The sequence below is a fragment of the Octodon degus genome, unplaced genomic scaffold, assembly GCF_000260255.1.
Source record: "Octodon degus isolate 3935 unplaced genomic scaffold, OctDeg1.0 scaffold00050, whole genome shotgun sequence".
NCBI classification, from domain to species: domain Eukaryota; kingdom Metazoa; phylum Chordata; class Mammalia; order Rodentia; family Octodontidae; genus Octodon; species Octodon degus.
Window position 1 is genome coordinate 4,981,073 of NW_004524626.1, and position 16,850 is coordinate 4,997,922.

General features: G+C 50.0%; 2 protein-coding genes across 6 annotated transcripts in view; both read left to right on the plus strand.

Annotated features, from left to right (window-relative positions):
• LOC101570260 (cytochrome P450 4F22) overlaps positions 1-2,336 on the plus strand; it is a 67,329-nt gene extending 64,993 nt beyond the window's left edge. For 2 of the 3 annotated variants that reach the window (XM_004632897.2, XM_023717111.1), the window contains exons 13-14: positions 1,182-1,264; positions 1,397-2,336. In XM_004632897.2, the coding sequence (XP_004632954.1) occupies positions 1,182-1,264; positions 1,397-1,640 (327 nt within the window). In that variant the 3' untranslated portion in view covers positions 1,641-2,336. The remainder of the gene's footprint in view (positions 1-1,181; positions 1,265-1,396) is intronic. The other variant, XM_023717112.1, reaches the window with a different exon arrangement.
• Positions 2,337-7,949: 5,613 nt separating this feature from the next.
• The window catches only part of LOC101570664 (cytochrome P450 4F6-like), a 10,984-nt gene continuing 2,083 nt past the window's right edge, over positions 7,950-16,850 (plus strand). The window contains exons 1-9 of one of the 3 annotated variants that reach the window (XM_023717114.1): positions 7,950-8,014; positions 8,250-8,545; positions 10,605-10,749; positions 12,217-12,270; positions 12,360-12,487; positions 13,684-13,805; positions 14,367-14,637; positions 14,977-15,043; positions 15,237-15,366. In XM_023717114.1, coding sequence (XP_023572882.1) covers positions 8,348-8,545; positions 10,605-10,749; positions 12,217-12,270; positions 12,360-12,487; positions 13,684-13,805; positions 14,367-14,637; positions 14,977-15,043; positions 15,237-15,366 — 1,115 coding nt within the window. In that variant the 5' untranslated portion in view covers positions 7,950-8,014; positions 8,250-8,347. Of the gene's footprint in view, positions 8,116-8,249; positions 8,546-10,604; positions 10,750-12,216; positions 12,271-12,359; positions 12,488-13,683; positions 13,806-14,366; positions 14,638-14,976; positions 15,044-15,236; positions 15,367-16,850 lie in introns of all 3 variants that reach the window. The other 2 variants (XM_004632898.2, XM_023717115.1) reach the window with 2 other exon arrangements.

Here is a 16,850-nt window from a genome sequence, read left to right on the forward strand (position 1 = left end):
AGGAGAGGCCTATTTGGGTTCATGGCTTTTTAAAAACTTTTAAAACTTTTTTTCCCATAATTTTATTGATAAACAAATAGCAATGAGACAGTTTCAAATCAAATTGGTAGAATAGTTTCAATAATACACACACTGCACACATTCTTCCTAGTGGTTAATTGCTGTACAAGATGTGGACATGATATCCTATTTACAAACACCATTAGAACAAATCGCTCTATTCGGGTTCATGGCTTTTACAGGGTTTAGTCCAGAGCTGGGTGGAGTGGTAGAAGGGTCAGGCGGAGGAAAGCTGCTCACAGCATGGCAGCCAGGAAGTCGAGGAAAGTGAGGAGTCAGGGAGAGGCCACGCCCCCAGGCCACACCCCCAGCAACCCATCATCAGCTATAGCAGCTCCCTGATCCAAGTAGTGTCCAGGTGACCTACTTCTGAGCATATGAGAGTTTTGGGGGTCATTCCCTATCTAAACCATAACATGCTCCAAACATCCCTACCATCAGCTTCTTTTTTCCCAGAAAGGCCAGCCCTGGGGGCCAGAGATGGGATCTGGTTTCAGGACCCGCTCATCTTTCTCTCCATCCACTTAATCTACACATTGTTAACTCGTTAGGACAACAAATAGTGCCTGAGCGCTTACTGTGTGCCAGGCCCTGAGCTGGACACCAAGGACCGGAAATGACATTGTCTTTGCCTTCATAGCATTTGCAGTGAGGCTTCTGGGGGAGACAAACACATACCTAAGATTATTTGGGGTACTGATCAATGCCCCCAGAGAAATAAAGATGGTGGAGCAAGCAGGGCATACTTTAGTTCAGGTGGTCAGAAAGGCCTTGGTGTGGAAGAAACTTTTTTTTGGTAATGGGAGTCAAACTCAGGACCTCGCGCCTGCCAGGCAGGGGAAGCGATTGTTGAGCTCCGGCGTGAAGAGTGTGCAAAGCAGGAAGAAATGTGTTCTAGGCAGAGGAAACTGTAAGTGCAAAGACCCCGAGGTAGGAAGGAACCCAGCATGTCTGCCAGAAGCAGGGGGCAGGCGTGGCTATACTGTGGAGACAGTGGGGTGGCATGGAGGAGGTGGCCCCGTCTCCCAACTGGACTCATGCCCAGAGGTGTGGAGGTGTGGGCCAAGCTGGAGGGGCTGCGCCAGCCCCCACCCCACTCATCCCTGGCTGTTCCTGTCTAGGTGTACAACCCTTACCGCTTCGACCCACTCAACCCACAGCAGCGCTCACCGCTGGCCTACGTGCCTTTTTCCGCAGGACCTAGGTAAGGTTTCTCCACTCGTGGGAGGAACAGAGCTGGGGAACAGAGGAACAGAACCTCCTGCTTCAGCCTTCCAACTTTTACTAGCACCTTGATGCTGTGCGTAGCCTGAGCCGCTGTACCCTTTTTCTGCAGGAACTGCATTGGACAGAGCTTCGCCATGTCGGAGATGCGCGTGGCCGTGGCACTCACGCTGCTGCGCTTCCGCCTGAGCGTGGACCGAACGCACAAGGTGCGGCGGAAGCCGGAGCTCATCCTCCGTACAGAAAATGGCATCTGGCTCAACGTGGAGCCTCTGCCTCCACTTGGGGCCCAGGCCACGCCCAGAGAGTCCCAGGCCCCGCCCCTAAGAGCCCAGGCCCCGCCCCCAAAGTACTGAGGGCGCAGTCCCGCTAGAAGTCCAGGCTTGCTGGAGGAACAGAGGCCTCAGCTGATCAGCGTGTTGGTGTTGGCCGCGCCCCTCAAGACAAGCTCCACTCCCTGAGTTCCGCACCTGCCCTGCAGCTGGAGGGACCAAGTTCGGCCCGGCTCCCTCCGAGTCCCTGGATTGAAGTACTCAGGGCACACCCCTGGGATCCAGCTTCCCAGGCTCTGCCCACTGAACCTTCCAAGGCCTGAGATCCGCCTCTCGAACTCAAGACGCACCCTTCCCTGCTGGCTGGACCCAGCCTGGCTTCTAAATTGAAGACTTGGAAGCTGGAGCCTGAGGTCAGAGCCGAGCACCTGGACACTGCCTTTCTCAGGCCTCCGCCTCAAATGAACAGACGTCATCCCAGGTCTCCGACTGTTTGCCTTTGTAGTTTTGTAAACCTACCTACCCTCTTCCTACCTTTCCTGATCACAGACCCTTCGCTAAGTGTTCTGATTTTTGAAGAATAAAAGTACAGGGTCGCAGATACCTCCTATCTCCCACCCCTCAGCCCAGACCATAGATCTGGAGCCAGGGCTCTGGGCAGCTGGGAGGTTGCACACTGGGAGGCCAGGAAGCAGTTTGTATTAGGACATAAACTCAGCTGTTTCCGGAAAAATTGTGCATTTGTTTATTTTGTCAATATGTTCATTAAATGTCTACTAGCAGACAGGCCCGATTCCTGCCCTTGAAAAGGCTGGGTTGTAGATTCTGACAGGTAATTCTAATGATTTATAACTTGTGTCAAGTACTACTGTAAACCTGAGACCCCTGGTGCTGGGTGAATCCAAAGGTAGCATACTTGAAAAAAAGAAAATCCAAAACAACATGAAACAAAGAACAAACCCCGACTGGGTGAGATTGAGAGAGAGAGAGAGAGAGAGAGAGAGAGAGAGAGAGAGAGAGAGAAAACACGTCCAGGCAGGCAGGCAGGGCTTAAGAACCCAGTCCCTACTGTCCCCAGACTCAGGTGCTTCCTGTGTGCTCCTCTGTATAGTCTCACTGGATCTCCCTCTCGCTTTGATCAGTGTTCACTATTTTGTTAAACAAGTGGAAACCAAGACCCCCAAGGGAAGCAGCTCAAGGCCTTCCACACAGCACCGTTGGCCACCAGCGGAGATCACGAGCCCTACGTGGCTCCACCCTTAGACTCCCGGTCAGGATCTGTGTCCCCAAGTCTCTTTCTGCATAGCAGCAGGTAGTGAGGGGCTCTGGGACCCTCACTGGGGGTCCCCTTTCTAGTCCCCTTGAGACTAGTGCAGGCCACAGCTCCTCTTCCTGCCTCTGGCTGATGCTGTTCCCCTCATGCATGGTTCTGGGGGCCTCCAAGTGCTGTCTTTCTCCCCTTACTGCAACCTGGTCATCTTTGGGCAAAACCCAACCAGCCAATGAGTCACCCAGCCAATCATCCAACCCAGTCTTCTGGGATCTGCACCTTCCTGGCTGTGGCCACAAGCGGTGGCTGCCTGATCCCTTGTCCTGTGGATCTCATGGGGTCACTGGGGCTGCAAATCACACATTGCCATCGAGGGCTGTAAGAAAGGAGAGGGGGTGCCAGCCTGAGCCTCCAGGCCTGGGCTACATGTGCAAGTGTGATTTTAATTTATTAGTACATGTTCGCAGGACGCAATGATCACTCACACTCATCGTGAGGCGTTGGTCCACATACATAATAACTCTGAATTCTTTTTTATCTCTTTTCTTTCCTCCATCACAAGAGCCTCTTCCCATTTGTAAAGAATCTATTTCTCTGTTTCCTGGTATCTGTCTTTTATTTTATACGTCAGACTTCTTGTAGAAGAAAAGCCAGGCGATATTTAAGCTTGGGTGTCTGATTTAGTTCTCTTAAAATCAATTTCAAGAAGCACCTGTTTCCCTACCAGGACTCATGTTTATCCTTCTTCATGGCAGAGGGCCGCTGTCTTGTGTGTAGGTGCCACATGGTCTCTTTTCATCGCTGGTGGACACAGAGGTGCTTCTGAGTTAGCTGTTCCGGTTTACACTGCTGAAACGGTATGCACGGATCACAGGAACACGACGTCTTTAACTCTTTCTGGAAGACACCTAGGAGGGGACTAGATGGGTCGAACGACATCTCTAGTTTTATGTTTTGAGGAATCTCAGCACCAATTTCCATACTGGTTGTACTAGTTTACAGTCTCACCAATAATTTAGCTCCCCCCTCAGCCTCTCCAGCATTTGTTATAGATTCTTTTTTGTTTTTGAGACAGAGTCTCACTTTATAGTCCAGGCTGGTCTTGAACTCACTATGTAGCCCAGGCTGACCTCGGACTCTCAGCCATTGTCCTGCCTCAGCCTCCTAAATGCTGGGATTGTGTGCTTCACCACACTCAGCTTGTTGTTAGATTTCTTGACTATGGGCATTCTTTCCAGAATAATATGGAATGTCAGTGTTGTTTTCCTTTGGATTTCTCTAATGACTAGCGACATGGAGTCTTTTTTCATATCTGGGCATTTGTACTGCAGAGTAAATCTTGAAACACTCAGGCTGTGCTGTCTTTGGATGCTGCAGGCCTCCTTCCCGTCTTAAGTGTGACAGTGGCTCCCTCTGCTGGGCACTTCTGAAACAACAGGCTGTTTCCGAGAGAGGTCAAGGTGCGCCAGTCTTCTTGCAGAGTGTGTGTGTGACTGTGCACACGCGTGGCCGTGTATGCATTTGGGTGGCTGTGTGTGCACGTATTTGGGTGAGAGCATGTGTGTATGTGTACATATACGTGTGTGTACACATGTGTGCTTGTGTTGAAGTCGAGAAAGGAAGAATTCCACCTCCTCCACGCCCCCTCTTCTCCAAATATATTTACACTTTAATCCTTGCTTCAGGGGAATGCAAACTAAGGTGCATGGTGGCTGCACTTCCCAATCCCTGGCAGCCTATTGTGGAGCCCTCATTAGCGCGGAGGAAGGCAGGGCTCAGAGAGGGCAAGTCACTGGCATGCGGCCACACAGCCTGCAAGGAGCAGAGCTCAGCTTTGATCATGGAAGTGGCCAACCCCCAGCTCCTCACTTGCTCCTCTGCCCTGAGCTTCCTCCTTGATGTGGGAAAGACCGAGGGATGTCCACAGCCCTCAGAATTCCTGCAGGAGCCAGACAGACCCCAAGGCTCATAGCTGACGCTGATGTCCTCGTTCTGTCACAAGATAAAGTAGTAATGCTGCCACCCGCAAGCTTGGTGCCAACTGGCTGCTGGGGAGTGTGGGCTGTGAGTATTTTCTCTCTCTCTTTCCTCCTCCTTCCTCCTTTACCTTTTTCTCTTTCTCTTCTCCCTCTTCCTCCTCCTCCTTTCTTCTTTTTGTTAATTCTCCTCCTTCTGCCTCCCTCTCATCTTTCTTCTCCCCCTCCTCCCCTCCGTCCTTCCCTCTGTCCTTCCCTCCATCCTCCCCTCCCTCCTCTTCCTTGAGCGCCCTCTCTCTCTCTCTCTCTCTCTCTCTCTCTCTCTCTCTCTCTCTCTCTCTCTCTCTCTCTCTCTCTCTCTCTCTCTCTTAATGCCACAACGCCCAGCTCACGGGTTTATTTCTTTTCTTTCTTTTTTTTTTTTTTCTGTGGCGGGCTCAGCCCACCCTGGGGGCTGGGCTGCGGCAGCATGTGGTGCTGGGGATTGAACCAGATTCCTGCGCACTTGCCTAAGCGTGCCTAAGCTGGCGCTTTAGGCTGCTGAGCTACCTCGCAGGCCCTCTTCCTTGGGCTTGATGGGAAAAAACTGTAAGTGCCTGTCTGAGGGTGCAGCTTGGTGGCTCAGTGTGTCGGCCGCGCCCAAGAGCTGGTGTTTAGTCCCAGCACGAGCTCCCTCCCTCACATACAGAAGGTTGTAAGTATAGGAATTTGCCTATAAATGTAGAAAACACACAATTTGGCTGGACTTCAGCAGGGACAGCTTGAGGGCATTAAGGGGGACCTTTAGCAGGCAGAGGGAGCCACTTTCGAGACAGCTTACTCTCGCGGCTGGCACAGGCAGGTTCTCAGGTCGTCTTGATGGGGCCTCTCCTGGGGCTGCTGGGCCGCTTCTCACATGGCAGCTGGATGGGAGTGAGGACTCCAAGGAAGGCAGCGGTCAGTCTTCTTAGGACCTAGACCCAAAGTCCTACAAGCTATCAAGACAGCCCAGATGCAAGGAGAAGGGAATTAGACTCCATCTGTGTACTGGCCAGGGTTCTCCAGAGAAAGAGAGTCAATAACTGTCTCATCTAATCCATAATGATTTGAATCTTTAATTTCCCCAAAGTCCACGCGCTGAGGGTTTGATCTCCAGCTGTGGCATTGTGGGAACCCTAAGGAAGTGGATACGATACCGTAACTTATAAAGAGGCAGAATGTATTTTAATTCATGGCTTTAGAAGTTTCAGGGCTCCGGTGCTTTGGGCCTGTGGTGAGGATGAACGCTATGGTAGTGACCACATCATAGAGCAGCTGCTGGCTTCCTGTGTCAGGAAGCAGAAAGAAGAGGGGTGGGGTCTCAAGAGCTCCTTCCGGGCCAAGCCCCAGGGACCCAGTTTTCAGCACATTATGGACCCACCAGCAGGTGGATCCTCCGCAGCAGGGAAGGAGGAGGATCTGGGCACCCGACCGGCTGAGGGCTTCAGAACCCTGTAGGACCAGAAACTGGGTTTGGCATGGCTAGAAATGATGTGGGTAGAGGAAGGGAAGTCGGAGCATCTCTCAGTCACCACAGGAACACCTCAGACAACTCCACTCTTCCAGCTCACCTTGCTCTGGGGACCTGAACACAGAAAGGAGGCTGCTCAGGATGGAAGTGGGACAAGAGGTACCCTAGGGATTGTCAACTTCCCATTTTCCAGATGGACGATGGAGGCCGGAGAGGGCCAGCTCTGCCTGCTGGTGAGCAAGCACTCTGTACAGGGTCCCTGGCTCTGCCCTCCCCGCATGGATGCCCTGTGCTGCCTGGTCCCTCTTTACCCCTCTCCCATCTCCCCCCGTGGACTTCTGACCTCTGATTCTGGGGCTGAGTCCGGCCTCCGGCTGTGCTTCTCCCACTGGGCTGTTTATCTAAAGAATGTGACCCAGATGACTCTTGTGTGGCTGGATTTCTGGATCTGGCATCTAGATGTTATGACAGCCTGTATGTGGGTGACTTGGAGGGGCAGGGCTTGAACTCTCGCCAGACCATGCACCTGGTGAGCCATAGGCCTCTATCTTTGAATCTAATTTTTTTTAGAGGGTTTTAAATATTTTATTTATTTATTTTTTCTTCTGTATTTAGGATAGAATCTACAGGGTCTCACTATGCATCTCAGACTCATAGTGATCCTCTTGTTTTCGGCCTCCCCAGAGCTGGGATTACAGGTGTGCACCGCTACGTCTGGATTCTATGGCCAGCTCAGCCCACCCTGGAGGCGAGGCTGGTGCGGCATGTGGTGCAGGGGATCAAACCACTGTCATGGGCTTGGCTAAACTTGCCTAAAGTTGCTTTAGTCTGCTGAGCTATCTTGCTGGCCCTTTTTTTTTTTTTTTTTTTTTTTAGAACCAGGAATTGAACTCAGGCCCTTGTGCTTGCCAGGCAAGCACTTATTCTACTGAGCTATATCCCCAGTCTCTCTGTTGTTTTGAGACAAGGTATCTTAGTTACTTTTTTTGTTACTAGACCAAAATACCTGACATCTACAATTTCTTTCTTTAAAAATTAAAAAAAAAATCTTTATTCATCTATTTATTTGGTAGAGAGTCTTATTACACAGCTCAGAATCATAGTGATCCTCCTATGTCAGCCTCCCTAGTGCTGGGATTATGGGTGTGGACCAGTAATCTGGTGCACATGCCGAGTCTCAGTGGCCTGTGTTCTGGGGCCAGCGCAGCATGTGGTACTGGGGATCGAACCTCAGTCCTTGCACTTGCCAGGCAGGCGCTTAGACTGCCAAGCTATCTCCCCACCCCCCAACACCTATAATTGCTAAGAAAGGATAGGTTTGTTTTGCCTCACAGTTTGTCCTGGTTTCAATCCATAGTCAGCTGGCTCCAAGGCTGGGAGGGCCGAGGGTACTTGCTTCTGGTGGGGCAGCAGGAAGGAGCGTGCTAACAAGGAGCGTCCTTCCAGGCTATGCCACCGTAACCCACCTCCCCTACTGATGAGTACCATGTCTCTATTGTCGGAGCACCTCCCTCGAGCCCCACATACAAGTGCAGGCTCCCTTTGCACCCAGCGTTCCACTTCAGAGTCTTGGCCTCCTCCCAGGTAGGGAGGAGCCGCTGGGCTTGTGTGGATTGGCCCAGCCCAGGCCCAGCCTCCTGCAGTGGACTGAGGTCAGGGGCGGAGCGAGAGGTTCTAGAGGAAGAGACAGGTACCCGTAGGCTCTGGCTGTTTCTTACGGAAGGTATCAGGCTGGAGGTAGAAGGAAGGTTCTGGCCTGAACCCCCTCAGGTGCAGAGGAGGCTCCCCAGGGAAGGAGCTGTGGAGAACAGTGGTGGTTTCTGGGTAACTGAGCTCCTGGCCTTTGCCCTGTTTCTGGTGGAACCAGTTTGCAGTCTAAACTGCTCCCTCACCTCTCTCTTCTTCTCTTTCTCCCCTCTCTTCCCCTCCTCTCTGCCTTTTCTTCCTTCAATCCCCAGGTCTCCTTTTACCTCCTAGTCCTCTCCCAACCCTCCCAGTCCCTGTCCCCTCTGGAGTCCCTCTCCTTGGACTTGGGAGCCCCCTGTGTGCCTCCAGGATGACCCCACTGAGTCTGTCCTGGCTGGGGCTGGGGTCCGTGACAGCCTCCCTGTGGCAGCTCCTGTTGGTGGCAGGGACTTCCTGGCTCTTAGCCCGAATTCTGGCCTGGATCTATGCCTGCCATGACTACCGCTGTCGCCTCCGATGTTTCCCACAGCCTCCCAAGAGGAACTGGTTTTGGGGTCACCTGGGTATGGTGAGTGTGGCGGCAGTCAGGGGGCTGGCAGTTGGGGTGTGGGCTGGGGTCTAGGATGGCAGAGGAACGAGGAAGCTCAGGGGACCCCTTTTTCCTCACTGCCCCTTCACCTCTGTTTTTCTCCTCCCCATTATCCAAGGTCCCTCCCCTCCACGGCTGCTTTGGGCCACACTCTGCCTGTGCTCCCCATATTAACACACTCCTCTCTACTTGGTGGAGCTCCCAAGGCAGACCACACAGACAAGGGACCTGCTGGCCCCTCTGCAGTTTCCACCCCTGGATTTGAGGCCCCATCACGGCACTGTCGCAGGGCAACTTTCTGTCAGCTCATCTCTGTGGACTCCAGGCCTGTGTCTTCATCTCTCCAGGCTGTGTCTCTCTCACCCCAGCTCAAAGGGCAGCTCTGAGAGCAGAAGTGTGGGCCGTCTCCTGCTCCCCCAGGGCCTCAGCATTTCTCTCCCCTTACCTTCCCTCCATGTGGTGTCTTGAGTCTTTGAGTGGAGTGAATGGTAAGATGTTGGGGCGGGGAGAGAGACACACAGGCACACAGGGAGGGAGGGAGAAAGGTAGGGAGGGAGGGAGAGAGAGAGAGAGAGAGAATAATGGAGCAAAAGACACACACACAGAGGGACAGATAAATAGGGAATAAATAAAAATGCACACATGCACATATATCTATATGTAACCATTTTTTTTTTTGTGGGGGTGGGGAGAGAAAGGATCTCGCTATGTAGTTCAGGCTGGCCTTGAACTCACTGTGGAGCCCAGGCTGGCTTCAAACTTGTGGTGATCCTCCTACCTCAACCCTCTGAGTGCTGGAATTATAGGCATGTGCTGCCACACCTGGCTCTATCTATCCATCTCATCTATCACTATCATAAAATCTACCTTATTTCATGTGGCATGTATCTTGTCTATTTGTCTTCTGGGCCCCCTTATTTCTTTCTTTCTTTCTTTCTTTTTTTTTAGTTTCTATTTTTTAAAAAAAATTTTTCCCCATAATTTTATTGAGAAACAAATAGCAATGAGACAGTTTCAAACCAAATTGGTAGGATAGTTTCAATAATTAACACATTGCATACATTCTCCCTAGTGGTTAATTGCTGTACAAGATGTGGACGTGATATCTTATTTTCAAACACCATTAGAGCAAATTGCTCTATTCATTAAGAGAATATAACTATATATCTATCCTAACCACTTTGAATACACAGATACAAAATGGACATTCATCTGTATCCCCTTTTTTTGTTTAGTTCCATTATTTGAATATTATAGCTGTGTTAAATCAGCAAAATATTCTAAAAGAGTCCAGTAGTCCGTAATAGTATTGGGGCTTCTACTTCACTGGCAATGTCAGAAATTGTTGACCTGAGTCCCCTACAGCTCCACATAACAACATGGCTTTACTTCTTATACTTCATTTTTATACTTTTCTGCTGGATGGTTAAGACCAAGATAAAGCAAGACCTATGCAACAAGAGTTGTAGCTTTTAGGTCTGATAATGTCAGTGAAATCCCCTCAGGATTTATCCTGAGTGGGCCCCCTTATTTCCTCTTGTATCTATCATCTGTTTATCCTTCTCTGTGTTTCACCTCTCTCATATATTTATCTATCAAAGTATAGTCTACCAAATCTATTTATCAGCAATCTGTGCATCCTTGTCTGTCTCTTTTATGTGTCTATCTATGTTTCTATTCATGTATGTTCTGTGTAGCCATCTCTCTCTCACCAATATATCTTGTCTGCCATCTGTCTGTCTGTCTGTCTATCTATCTATCTATCTATCTATCTATCTATCTATCTATCTATCTATTTGTCATCCATATATCTAGAAAGGAAACAGATAAAAGGAGTCAGGAGTCAAGGAGAGGCAAAGACAGAGAGACAGATACTGAGAGAGACAGGGACCCATACACACTGACTCAGTGAGAGGCGTAGATGACGACCAAGGTAGCAGGGAGCAGAGGGCAGGGGCAGAGCGAATAGAGAGATGGAGTTGGCAGTGGTAGCAGCTGAGGTCCCTGCCAAGACTGGTCTTAGTCTCTCCTTCCTCAGGCAAAGAACAATGAGGAAGGCATGAAGCTGATGGAGGACCTGGGCCGCAGTTTCCCTGATGTCCACCTCTGGTGGGTCGGGCCCATCTACCCAGTTCTGAGGCTCATCCACCCTAAGTTCATTGCCCCCTTGCTTCAGGCACCAGGTACCAGCCAGTACCCCAAACCCTAGCTTGACTCTTCCTTGGCTTTGCTCCTAGTCCTTCTCATCCCTGGACAGGCCAGGCTGGGTGGGGGAAGGGGAGACACCAGCAGAGACCATGTCTCTGCCACCGATCTTCTGGATGACCCGGGAAGGTCCCTGGTTCTTCCTGGTTGCTGAGGTCTCCTTCAGTTGTGAGTCATGGAAACAACTCTTGTGGGGTCTAAGCATAGAAAGGGCATCTATTGACAGCAAAGCCCAAGGGATATGGTCTTCAGCCATGGTTGGTCCGGGTCTCCCAACAAAGCCATCAGGAGTCTTAATATCTTAATATCACAGTTTACTTCTGTGATCGCTTCATGCTTGTGCTGGTAAAGATGAACGCAAGAAACCTAACCCCTAGGAAAAATTCCCACTACTTCCAAAAGAGTTTCAGCATTCTCTTAAATCTTCCTGGTTCTTTATCCAGTGCCTGTGACTTAACTGCTGAGGCTTATGGCTGTGAGCTTGGACTTTGGTGGATATGGCCACTCTCCCAACTGCTTGGATTGGGATGGGGATAGGTGTGAGGTGATGGTTTCAAAAGAAGGGGAATGGCTGCTAGAGGGGAGGACACGTCCATCCACCAGCATTCCTGAGAGGTGGGAAGTGCCTGGGAGGTAGGGAGGCACCATGACCTCTCAAGGTCACAAAGAATTCCAAGGCCCCCTTGTTAGTTCTGTGTGCTCTTGTGCATCTCAGCTGCCTCTGACGGGAGGGTGATTTAGGAGGGAGGGTTGCTCAGAGCATTCTAAGGGAAGAGCCCATGGATCTTAAGACAGGTCCTCTGTGTTTAGTGGGCTCTAGGGCTGCCCCAAGGCTGGAGGAGGATCTTTGTGGTGGGTGGAGCTCAGCATACAAAGAGGGGGCTGTATCTTCTGGTCTCTTTAAGGATAAAGCAGTCCTTGATCCTAAGTATTTAACACTTGATAAAGAATAGAGGAGGATCCACTGCTATCTGGGACATTAAGGGGGCCATATGCAGTCCTGTCTAGGGCTCATCTGTAGGACCCACTTAGTCCATGTCAGCGTAGGCCATGTGGGTTGCATCCATAATGTCATGATAACACATGTTGCCTTCATGTCACATGGCCCCATGTATGTCAAGAGATGCCAGACTAACAGGATAGGTAGGGTGTCCTAGGTTCCTGTAGAGGTGTGCTCTAGAGCACTGAGCCACGCTCGGTGTCACAGAATATGTGGGACCATGTAGGTAGCGGGTCAAGGCGCATTGGGATGTGCTGTGCCTTTGCTATACCTGGCTGCCGCTTCCTGACCTGCTTCCCTCCTCACACATCCCTCTTCTCTTCTTCCTCGGACCCTGGATCCCTTCCTGCCATGCTGATCTGGGAGGGAGGAAGTACAGAGCCGTGGCTGGGAGCTTCCACTTCCTACTGACTCTGTGACCCCTGGTGGCTTTTTTTCATGTCAGCTGCGGTTGCACCCAAGGACATGGTTTTCTACCGCTTCCTGAAACCCTGGCTGGGTGAGTACCTGCAGGTGAAGGACTTGGGAACAACCCAGGAGCCAGGGGAAGGAGGTGCCTTTACCCACTGCCCATGGCTGCCCCAACAGGGGATGGGCTCTTACTGAGTGCTGGTGACAAGTGGAGCCACCACCGTCGCTTGCTGACACCCGCCTTCCACTTTGACATCCTGAAGCCATATGTGAAGATTTTTAACAAGAGTGTGAACATCATGCATGTGAGTTTTTCCAGCTTAGGGCTCAGTGGAACTTTGGGAAAGGGGCATAACTTTAGACATATCTGGTCTGCAGTCTCTCTCTCTCTCTCTCTCTCTCTCTCTCTCTCTCTCTCTCTCTCTCTCTCTCTCTCTGTCTCCCCCTTTCTGGCTGGTTCAACTCACCCTGAGGGTGGAGCTGGCATGGCATATGGTGCTGGGGATTGAACCACAGTCTCCTGCACCTGCCTAAGCTTGCCTAAGCAGGTGCTTTAGACCACTGAGCTATCTTGCCGGCCCATTGGACACTGTTTCTTTTCTTCTGTAAGGCTTGGTTTTCTCATCTGTAAAATGGGAATAATAATTTCTAGCCCACATAAAGCTATGGGCCCAGCATGCAGTAGGTACTTGGGAGACCTTAGTTTCTGAGATCCCTCATGAAAGTTCTAGAAACTGATCACAACAGTATTGAAGACTGTGGAGTCGCTCTTCTAGCATGGCACACTGCTTTAAAACTCGTGGGCCTCAGTGGGCCCCCTGGGATCCTTCTTTTTTTTCTGATCTTTTAGGAGTATGGCAGAGCCTGGGTTCCAAAAGAGGCAACAGAAACGTTCAGAGCCCTTTGATAGCTGGGGCCAGTGCTAGTCCACCATAGTCATGCCTACTTCTCTTGGCCAATGCAAGTCCCAAGTGCAGGTCAGATTCAAGAGATGGAGAAACAGCCACCACCTCCTGATGGAAGAGGCTGCAGAGCCTCTCTGCACATATGGAGAGTAGAGGGAGGGTGAAAAACTGCGGCCACTCTGGGTTCATCTATGACCAGGCTAATGAGGAAGAGTCTACAATAGCCAGCACTTATTGAGCATTTACCCTGTACCAGAGGTAATCTGCCAGTTCTGTGATTTATGCTCCTGTGTAATTTTCACACTGCTCTAAAGCAATGATGTTTGTGATTTGTCATGTTGTGGGTGATGAGACCTGGGTCAGACAGATTAGAGAGCTTGGCATTCCTCACCTGGCTTATCTAACTCCAAGGCAGGTCAATTTAACTGTTGCTTATATCTTTGTCTTCAAACAGTAACGGGGTCTGCTCCCACCCAAACCTGGTCCTTCCTGGGGTCAGCAGGCTGGCTCTGAGGACTCCATCCTGGTGACTAGAGTTGGGGAGGGGCTCAAAGGAGCCAGATCCCAGTCCCAATTCTCTCCCCATCTCTGGCCAGGCCAAGTGGCAGCGCCTGACCTCCCAGGGCAGTGCCCGTCTAGACATGTTTGAGCACATCAGCCTGATGACCTTGGACAGTCTGCAGAAATGTGTGTTCAGCTTCGAGAGCAACTGTCAGGAGTGAGTCCTTTCCCTGGGCTGGAACCTGGAGCCATGGAGCCAAGGGAGGAAGTGGGGAGGAAGGACTGAGAAGAAGGACCAGAAGATCCTTTCCTGGAGGATGTGGGTCAGACCTGGGCATGGACTGACAGGCAAGGGAAGGGAGGATGGTCCTTCCAGACAGGTGGGATTGTTTGAATAAAGGCAAGGGGGCTTGCATGAGCAGAACCTATGCAACAGGGAACAAGGAGGCACCTGGGAGATGACATTGGAGAGGCAGGTAGTGGCCAGATCTTCAGGACACTGAAAAGTTTGGTCCTGAGGTTTCTAGGAAACCATGGATGGTGTCTGAGGAGGTCAGAACTGAGCATGGATGTTTGACTTGATAAAGGATTGACTGTCCTTCAGAATGCAAAGAGATCTGGAAAGGGGGGGAGGTCTGAGCCTGGTGGACAACATGGAAAAGATTTGGAAGAAGACACAGCAGCATGGGCAGTACCAGATGTTGGAGTCTATCTGGGAGGTGCTCCAGAATCTCCTGGCTATTAAAGACTTGCTTTCTCTTCTGCCTTGGTCCTGCAGGCATCCCAGTGAATATATTGCTGCCATCTTGGAGCTCAGCTCCCTTGTAGTCAAACGGCACCACCAGCCCTTTCAGTACATGGATTTCCTGTACTACCTTACTTCTGAAGGGCAGCAGTTCCGCAGGGCCTGCAACCTGGTGCACAACTTCACAGATGCTGTCATCCGGGAGCGGCGGCACACTCTCACTCGCCAGGGTGTTGATGACTTTCTCAAGGAGAAGGCTAAGTCTAAGACTTTGGACTTCATCGATATACTCCTGCTGGCCAAGGTGGGCTTTCTGGTGGACTTTTCTGAATTTAAGAGAAGCACGGACCGTGATGTTTAATGTCAGATAGAAGAAGTTGAATTTGCTTCAGAAGGTATTGAGGAGCCACAGAAGGCTCTCGAGGAAGGGAAATACAAGCAGAGATAGGATTTAGGAGTCAGTCTATAGACTGTCTAGAAAGAGCAAATAGTGGCAGGAGACAAAGGAGGAACTCTGTGGGGCAGGCTCTGGAGATGACAATGGAGGGACACTGCTTGGATGATGGGTCTTCATGACCCATTTCAGGTTAGACGCAGAAGCCTTCAGACCTAGTATAATTTGAGGGTCTTGCTTTGTCTTCAGGATGAAAATGGGAAAAAGCTCTCAGATGAGGACATACGAGCAGAGGCCGACACCTTCATGTTTGAGGGTGAGAACTTCAGGGTGGGATTCTGATTGTCCATGGTCATTCCATCCAAGGAATGTGCTGGGTGGACTGGGGATCAACCCATTCTGCCCTTGCTTCCCATGCCTGCTTCCTTCCTGGGTCTCAATGGAGGGCGCTGTCCATACTTTGCTGATGAAGCAGCTTAGAGACCCAAGCCTGTCTGGCTGCTCCTCAGGCCATGACACCACAGCCAGTGGCCTCTCCTGGGTCCTGTATAACCTGGCGAGGCACCCAGAATACCAGGAGCGCTGCCGACAGGAGGTGCAAGAGCTCCTGAGGGGCCGTGAGTCCGAAGAGATTGAATGGTGAGTGCCGGTCATCATGGCTTTGCTCTCTGGGGATGGGGGACAATATTTTACTGATTCTGCCATTCTTACCTGGTGAGAATAGGAACCAAGATGCGGGGCAAGTTCTAGATGGATTGGCAAGGGAAATCTTGCATTTGACCACCATCAATTCCTGTATTATATCTTTGTCTTTTCCTCCTGGGACGTTTGTCCTTTTGTTTAAGTTTCTGCATATATGGAAGAGACAAGGATTCAATCCTTTCTTTCACATATTCCAATTGGCTGAACACCTTCCACCCACCCAGTGTATCTGTGGGTCCACAAATACATGAAGTTTCTGTTAGTGCTGAATTTTCATTTATTAGTGTTTGACTCTTAAGTTTTCTGCTCTTCTATGGACCTATTTTCCTATTCTTGCTGTTGTACTATTGTTTATTAACATTTTTATTTTTTACTGTACCTTTTAATCAGTTTTATAAATTGGTAGACTGCATTTCTTTTCTTTGGTCTTTATTTAACAGTGCCAGAAGTTTATTTGAAAAGTGTGGGAGGAGGGGTAAGAGAAGAACCAGCTTTGTGGCACAAACTTGGGCCCAACAAAGGCAGGAAAGGGACAAAAGCAAAAGTAAAGGTGCACTCTATGTCCAGATGCAGGGTGGGCTACCCTGACTCTTCATTCTTTAGTGTTTTTTTTTTTTAAATTTTGAATTAAATTAAATTGATTTACTTGGTACAGGGTCTTGCTATGCAGCTCAGACTTGCAGTGATCCTCCTGTCTCAGCCTCTCCAGCGCTGGGGTTACAGAATGCAGTACTGGGCATCAAACCTGGGTCCCTGTGCTTGCCAGGGATGTGCTTAGAATGCTGAGCTATCTGCCCAGTCTTTAATTTTAAATGGACATGGCTCTTGATCAACTTTAACTATTCCCCTTAGAATAAGCTGTTGGGCTGGAGGCGAGGCTCCGTGCCACAATGCTTCCATAGAATGTACAAGGCCCTGTGTGGCTCCATGCCTAACATGAAAGGGAGGAAGAAAAGGAAAGGAAGAAAGAACTAAAGAAAGAACCAGAGAGAGTGACAAACACTTAAAAAGTGCAGCTATATTTTTATTGGATGGCCTTAAACTTATTGATTAATTTAGGAAGAGTTGGCAGCCTTATGATAGCAAGTCACCTCACTGTAGTGGGTGGGGTGAATCTCCTCTCATTGAATAACCTTAGAATCCCTTTAGGATGTTTGTTTCTTCTTTTGTTAACTTATTTTATAATTTCAGAAGAGTATCCATAAGATTTATCATTTTATTATTTATTTATTTTTAGAGAGGGACAGGAGGGGGGCCCGAGCGGGTAGTTCCCAGGGAAGCTATCTCTTCCAGGGCCTTTATTTATTTTTAAAGGTTTTAATTTTATTTATTTGTGTGTGTGTGTGTGTGTGTGTGTGTGTGTGGCCAGCTCAGCCCACCAGGGGGCAGAGCTGGCTGGCATGTGGTGCTGGGGGATTGAA